The sequence below is a fragment of the Telopea speciosissima genome, chromosome 7, assembly GCF_018873765.1.
Source record: "Telopea speciosissima isolate NSW1024214 ecotype Mountain lineage chromosome 7, Tspe_v1, whole genome shotgun sequence".
NCBI classification, from domain to species: domain Eukaryota; kingdom Viridiplantae; phylum Streptophyta; class Magnoliopsida; order Proteales; family Proteaceae; genus Telopea; species Telopea speciosissima.
Genome location: NC_057922.1, coordinates 36,631,762 through 36,639,841, shown reverse-complemented (window position 1 = coordinate 36,639,841; position 8,080 = coordinate 36,631,762). Strand labels below are relative to the sequence as shown.

The following is an 8,080-nucleotide window of genomic DNA, read 5'->3' as shown; positions in this document are numbered from 1 at the left end:
AGCCATATAGGAGTCATGCTCATTGTGCATCAGGATTTGATTGTAACTGGAGTACGCCTCCATGAAGCTCAGCATCTCGTGCCCAGCAGCGGCGTCTATAAATAGGTCGACCCGAGGTAGCGGATACTCATCTTTCGGACACGCCTTGTTGAGGTCAGTATAATCGATGCACATTCTCCACTTTTCGTTCGGCTTGAGAACCATGATGACGTTCGCCAACCATGTCGGGAACTTTTCTTCTCAGATGAATCCTGATTGTTGGAGTTTCTCCACTTCCTCTTTGATTGCGGCTTGCCGATCGAGGGCCTAGTTTCTTCTCTTCTATTGGATCAACTTTCGGCTCGGGTCCACATGGAGTCGGTGCTCAACTATGTGCCTTGGTATATCGGGCATGTCGGCGGCCGACCAAGCAAAGACATCGACATTCATCTTCTGGAAATTTCTTAGCCGATTCCTTTGTTCTTCGCTCAGTAGTGATCCGAGCTGTACCGTCTTTGTTGGATCTTCATCACTAAGGGAGAATAGAATGAGGTCTTCTACGGGCCTTCCGCGCTTTTCAGTGAGCGCATCCCTCTGGTCTTCAGGGAGGTGCTCAATGCACATTGCCATTCCTCGGACGTTTCCTTTGTTTTGCTTGACGAATGTTGCGTAACATTCCCGAGCCTTCTTTTGATCACCTCAGATTTCTCCGATCCCGTTCTCCGTGGGGAACTTCATCTTTAAATGCACCGGCGAGATGATAGCTTGGAGGGCGGTGAGTGACGGGCAACCGAGGATCGCATTAAAAGCCACCACTGACCGTACCTCCATGAACTTGACTTGGATCGTCGCTTGACATAGGGCTTGTCCGAACGTAACCAGTAGGTCGGTCGACCCTTTGATCGTGGCGGCGGCCCCCAAGAATCCATGGAGCAAGGTTCCTTCTGGCTTCAGCGTGTCATCTCCAAAGCCAAACTGTCGATTGGCGTCGTGTGACATAAGATCCATCGACGCTCCTGTGTCGACCAATACCCGATGGACGGGTCTCTTCGCGATTTCCACTTGCACCACCAAAGCGTCATCATGAGGTAAACTTATACCTTCAAGGTCGGCCTCGGTGAAAGAGATTGTTGCCTCAGACTTTGGCCTCTTGTTCGGCATATCTGCGACCACGACGAGCCACGCATTCGCCTTGGCTTTCCTGGTGGATTCTTGTCCGGGCCCTCCAAGGATAGTGTATATGGGAGCTCCTTTGTCATTGCTTGGCCCGGGGTCGACCCTTTGCTGCCGTGTCCAACACGCTTCCCTCATTTCCTCAGTCTATCGATGGGGCCGGGTTGGCCGCGACACCCGCGTTGCACTGAGTTCCTCCCCCTTGTGGGGGTCTTCCAGCCGCGCCCTGCCGTGACGTTTCAGGGGCGGCAACTGTCTTTCTTGCCTATCGGGCTGTGGCTCATCCCCGCGGGAGGCAGAGCCGTGTTGTCCTGATCTTGTTTCCACGACCATTGTCCTTGCTTTCTTGATTTGCAGAAACGACGATGACTAGCTGATGTCGTTCCCACAGACGATGCCAAATCTGTTGTGTGTGAAAACCTCCGATGCCCGGTTCACCCACGAATGAGCCTGCAAAAACTGAGTGAGCACAAGAGAGCCGGTGTGGCTTCGGTCTAAGACTCTCTGACGCTTAAGTCAAGTCTCCAGTGTAACATCTTAGTGAAAGTGAGATGAGCGTTTGAGCTCTATACCTGGGTATTTATAGGGTGAGATGAGGCGGTTGCATGAGTCCTTGTATGGTAAGAGTCCTCTATTGGCAAGGCTCTTCCGTACGGAGCGGAATGGAGAGTTATTCTCGGAGTTGGACTCCTAAAGCGGTACGAGTCCTTGTGAGGGTGTGACTTGATTCTATTACGGGATCGCGACCCAATTCGTATCCCGTGATTGTGGAGGGGTGCTGATGTGGCTCCGTGATTCCGGGGGAGTTGGTGTTACTGCTTCTGGTGAGGCCTCGGCCTCGAATGGCCGGGCCCTTGGTGCTAGGCCCCATGCTCAGTATGGGTGGCGAGTGTGTGGTGCCCTAAGTGCCGGGTTCAGCTGGGCCGTTCTCAGACCACACTGATGCTCGGCTCGGTGCTCGCCCTTGGAGACGGTCGTCTGTATGGCCGACCCTGGTTGGCACGGCTCAGTGCTCGGTAGACCCAATGCTCGGCCAAGGTGCTCGGCCGTATGGAGAATTATGGTGATGTTCTCGCACCGGCTGACCGGTTCGACACGGCATCCGTCAGCTCGGCTCGGTCCTCGGGTTCAGTCTCAGTACCTCCACGTGGCGCTTCATGGTTGGATGGGGATTTTATGACTTATCACCTGCTACAGACCATGGACCCTGATTCAAGACATTGTTGAGATCCAAAGGGTGCTGGAATTTGAAGACATAAGTGTGCGGCGCCAAGGACGAAACAGCGACCGGTTGAACAGTATGCCAGGTGGAGACTAGCACTTCCGATACAGATTGCCTATGATATGGCTTACCAGCTAGCACAAAACCAACCAACGAGAGGGTGGGAGAATGACTCAGGCGATCCTCCAATTCATCATCTAAAGTAAAGGTGTCATCTTCATCCGAACAGGAATCTGAAAATCTTGGGTCTACGCAAGGAGGTTCAGGCATTGGAGGTGGCGGAGGGAGGGATAAAGAGTGACATCTGTTCGCTTGGTCCATGGCAGAACAGAAACGTCTAAAAGATTGAGAAAGATGACAAACCAAAGAGGTGGAAGGGAAACGTCTAACAGTTAGAGAAAAAAAGAAGACACACCAAAGAGGTGGAGAAGATCGGATTCAGGTCTATAATTTCAGTTGGGAAATGACACGCATGTGGGAGAGAGAGAGAGAGTGTGTGAACAAAACGAAAGAAAAAAACCTTTGGTTGCAGAGAATCGAAGAACAGAAAATACTTCAGTTAAAGCTGGTATTCTGTCGACCTCTTCTTGTGACTCTCCTCTTTTCTTTGAGAAGGAAATTCTCTAGATCCTTTCATGTCTCAGTTCATTCCTTGACTGAGAGATTTCTCTGCAAAGAGACGTTTAGGTTAACGCAACATGCTAATAGGAGTTAGTTGAGATGCAATAAATCTAGAGGTAAAGATTCTCCCTAGAATAAGTTGGACATGCGCATAACCTGATATACCGTGTACCTGCTGGTCCTCCTTACGTGTTCCTTGTTCTCTTCGCAATAAATAAAGACACACACATGAAGAGTTGGAATAAGGAGAGAGAGGACAAAACCAGAAAACGGTCATAATTCATAAGTATGACATAAATATCACAACTTAAAAGACGTAATGTATTTTTTTTTTGGGTGACAAAGAGATAATGTATTTGGGGTAAAAGAGAATGGAATTGGGTTAGACCACATTTAAAAAGATAATTTGACTCGCCTAGTTCTATGTGACTAGGAGAAAACAATCGAATCTCTAGTTAAAAATCTGGCCGAGTCTACATGACTATTGACCGGATTTTTTAAAATTTTGACATGTTTTGGTTGACTCGTCCAAATCAAAACCTGATTTTCCAACTATGCTCTCATGACTTTAAATCCTAAGAATTATATAATCTATAGATAATAGGATTAGGATATGGATTTGTTTCGGTTCCAACGATTCCTAATTGGTCTATCAGTTCTGAAATCATCGGGAGACCAATAATTTGATCGGTAGATCTAAAATCAAACCAATAATCAATTGGGTATAGGTCTTTTCCAGTTTCAATTCAATTTTCAATTTTGGTCCAAAATTGACACTTTTACCATTGACATAGTAGGTTAAGATTTTAAATAGGACCCCAAATGTTTTTTTGGGTTTTTGACAATTGCCCCTCTAAAAATGCCAATTTGTTCAAATGCCCCCTACAATTTTTTTAATTGCAAAATCCCTTTACTTTCAAAATATTGTTGGCACTTTGATCTTTGCTGTTAATTTGGGACGTTAGATGTTAGTTTTAAGGAATCTAATGACCAAAATGCCCTTCTGATAATAATCCACCAAAATTAAAGAATAAAATGACCAAAATGTCCTCATCTTCCTCAAATCGATTAGGGCTGAAACTGAAAATTTTTCCCCCAAATTGATTAGGGTTTGAACCCATCTCGAAAACAAGAGATTAGAATTGGTAATGATACTGTATTTTACGTCATTTCCCCCCTCCTCCCTCTTCCTCTCGCCCTTCTTCTTTGTCCCAGGCTCCCCCCTCCTGCGCCCCTCTCCTCTTCGGCTCCCCGCTCCACCCACCAACCAAATCCTGAGTTCGACCTGTTGGTGTTTCTGTCCAAGCTATGGAAATCTACAACCAAAAAAATGAAAAATTCCATCAAAATCTGATTGTGGCGCTGTAGACAATTGTTCCCAGAACAGAGGAATTGGTTTGGTTGTAAGAATTTATAAGAAACAAAGGTTTTTTTTTCCTGCAATTGAGAGCTGAGTTAATGCATAGCAGTAATGTGGAATTTTTCTTTCCCTTTCTATTTAAGTTTTTATTTCTTAATTTCCCTTGTTCGTTCTTCAAAATTCTGATCATTTACTTTCTTTGGCAATACCCTGTTTTAGAAGAAGTTTTATCCCATGTAATTTATTTCAATCCAAATTGGTCTGAAATTGTTTCCTTTTTATTTTCCAACCTAGCCTGTCACAACCCATATACAGCGGCAGCGAGCACTCCCATTACCAATTCTGATCTCTTGCTTTCCAGATGGGTTCAAACCCTAACCAATTTGGAGAAAACATTTTTAGTTTCAACCCTAATCGATTTGGGGAAGATGAGGGCATTTTGGTCATTTTATTTTTTGATTTTGGTGGATTATTATTAGAAGGGCATTGTGGTCATTTTATTTTTTGATTTTGGTGGATTATTATTAGAAGGGCATTGTGGTCATTCTATTTCTTAAAACTAACATCTAACGTCACAAAGTAACGACAGAGACCAAAGTGCTATAATGTTTTGAATGTAAGGGGATTTTGCAATTAGAAAAATTGTAAAGGGGCATTTGGACAAATGGATATTTTCAAAGGGGCATTTGTCAAAAACCCTTTTTTTTTTTTTAGGGGGTGGGGGGCTTTCCACTTTATTTAACACAGACTTAATTCTTTTTTATTTGGGATAATTACTATCACTACCCTACACTAAGCCTATAGTTACTAAAACTACTCTACCTTAAACATCTTTTCTAATACTAAAATGCTTTTAAGCTTTTACATCTCCTTCTACCCTCATGTTTTTAAATACCTAGATTGCCCTTCGTTTTCACCTAGTAATCTGCTAATCTATTTAACCAGCCATTCTTCTTCTATTTTTTACTATTTTTATCATTAAATAGAAAAAATTGAAAGCACCCACCCGCTTCTTCTCTCTCTCGTTTTTTACTCCGTTTTTTTCTTCTTCAATTTTTCTATTTAATTAATTTTTTATTCAACATTTCATCCTCAATGTTCTTCTTCGAACAAATCATGGTTCTAAGTATCGGTATCGTATCGCCCGTATCGGGTGATATGTACCGATTTTGCTAGTCACCGATACCGTATCAATACCGTATCGATAGCATGGTACGAACAAGGGATAAAATGGTCAGAAAACTCATTTTTAAGGAGATTCAGGAGTAATTTTGTCTGATACAGCCGATCCAGGCCAATACCGTATCAGTATCATATCGGTTTTGCAGGTTACCGATACCCGTTTTGATACTGTGCACTAAATTCATGGAACAGATCAACTCTCTTCAAAGCACTTGATACCGTACACTAAAACCATGGAACATATCGACTCTCTTTAAAAAATTAATTAAATAGAAAAATTGAAGAAAAAACAAAAATAAAACTAATGGAGTAAAAAATGGGAGAGAGAAGAAGCGGGTGGGTGCTTTCATTTTTTACTATTTTAATGATGAAAATAGTAAAAAATAGAAGAAGAATGGTAGGTTAAATAGATTAGCAAGTTACTAGGTGAAAAGGAAGGGTAATCTGGGTATTTAAAAATATGAGGGTAGAAGGAGATGTAAAAGTTTAAAAGCAGGGTAGTTTCAGAAAAGAAGTTTAAGGTAGGGTAGTTTTAATAAATATAGGCTAAGTGTAGGGTAGTGATAGTAATTGCCCCTTTTTATTTAACTTGATGTAAGAGCCCTAGTGATTCCATTTTAACTCATGTAATGATCTATATTGTGCCAATTTGGGATCCTCTTCTGCCAGGCAGCCGTGTGGCCTCACACAGGCCGGACATGGACCTTACATGGGCTGGGTGCTTGAGCAGTGGGTGGGGCGATCATTTCACCCCTGCCTTTGTGAGGCCGCACGCCAGCCGCACAGCTGCCCGACAGCAGAGGATCATGATCTAGTTAGTGCCTCCTTTGTCCCCACACTGCTCTATATTTATTTCAGGTATTCATAGCTGTCTACATCTGTATTGTTGACAGCCTAACATGACATTGCCCTCTCAAGTTTCAGTCTCTCTATAAATGAGATTACTAGCTAACATTAGAATTCCCACCCTCATCACTATTATCGTCATTAGCGTTTCTAATGAAACAAAGCTTGTCCCCTTCGCCGTCTTACCCAACCTCCCTCCCTTGAATGTTCCTGCCACTACTAAGTGGTAGGAATCCTCCGCCTTCTTGTAATCATCTTCTTCTTTCTTTGTTAATTTTATCATTTTATCTCCACTTAAGTAGTAATTGTGTACATGGCATAGTTGGAAAACTGGGTTTTGACTGAGACTAGTCACCTGAGTCGAGCCAAAATTTTGGAAAACCTAGTCAAGAATTGTGTAGACTAGGTCAAGGTAAAAAATGGCGAGACTGGGTCATAAATTGTCTGAGTCAAATAAGACTAGGTATTTTTACCCAAGTCATGATAAACTCGCCCGAGTCAACCTTATTTAGATACTGAGTTGAGTAAAATAGTAAATCCATATTCTAAAACAATAAGAAACCCTCAACTCTTTGACTCCCTTCTCTTGTTCAATGATATGAACTCAAAATGCAATGATTTATGATTCCTTGATTTTATTTCCTGGTTTTCCCATATTTTTCTGATTTCTTCCGAATTCATACATATTTATTGTATTAAAAAAAAAAAAAAAACGTGACTCATCTTGACCAAGTTTGACAAGGCCGAGTCATTAGGTTTTTCTGAAAGATAAGTCAAATAAAAAAACCTGGTTTTCCAACAAGACTACATGGAACATTAATGGTACTCACATAAATTGTCAAAAATGATTTTTAACCATAATAGATAAACAAGTCTTGATTCTTGACCCTATATATATTATGATTTTTCTATTATTTTGATTTATTTTAAATAATAATAGGGTCCGTAAATGATATCATACACCTGTAAAAAACGTTTGTGTCAGGAAAAAAAAGAAGATAAAAATGATATCAAAGAGAACGTACGTTCTGCTACCACCCACCCAACCTTTAAATAATGTTTTGATAGTAGGGTTCATTTTGTGATTTCATTATTAGTTGTCTCTCATCAATTGATTTTAATATTAGTTATCTTCCCCTTATAATAAAAAACAATAATTTTGCTACAAATTCTATTTATCCATTTATTCCAATATTAGTTATCTTTCCCTTGTAATTCATTCCTTTTGTTTCTGTTTGGTATTTTTCAATTATGATGTGTGGGCTTAATTAATTATTAGGTCGATCATTGATGGGGATTAAAAAAATATAAGGGCTGATGTGGCTTGCTATTATTTTATTGAGATGGATTGGACCGGCTTGGCCCATTGTGGAAGTGGTTAGGGTTTGGGGAGTATTATAAATACTAATGATGAGGGGTCTCTGCAGTCACTATTCTCTTTTCTCCACAAGAAAGGGAGCTCTATGGGAGAGTTTAGGAGACTGTGGAAGATCCCCATCGCGGTTATCCAAGATTATCCATGGATTCACAATCATTATTTGACGGATCGTTATTGTTCTTCGACGTATTCTTTTATTCTTCGCCAACATACGTGGGTGCCAGGTACACTTTATTTCCCTGTTCTTTTATTCAATCGTGTTCTAGACCTTTGTATGGGGATGGATTTGGGTTTGACAAATATTAATGATTTTTTAACA

The 8,080-nt window shown here is 41.6% G+C and overlaps 1 protein-coding gene across 1 annotated transcript; it reads right to left on the bottom strand.

The window, feature by feature from the left end:
* Window positions 1–678: 678 nt before the first annotated feature.
* On the bottom strand, window positions 679–1,140 carry LOC122668518. The gene has a single exon (XM_043865071.1). It carries the CDS (start codon window positions 1,138–1,140, stop codon window positions 679–681), a length of 462 nt encoding a protein of 153 aa, XP_043721006.1.
* Window positions 1,141–8,080: the final 6,940 nt, after the last annotated feature.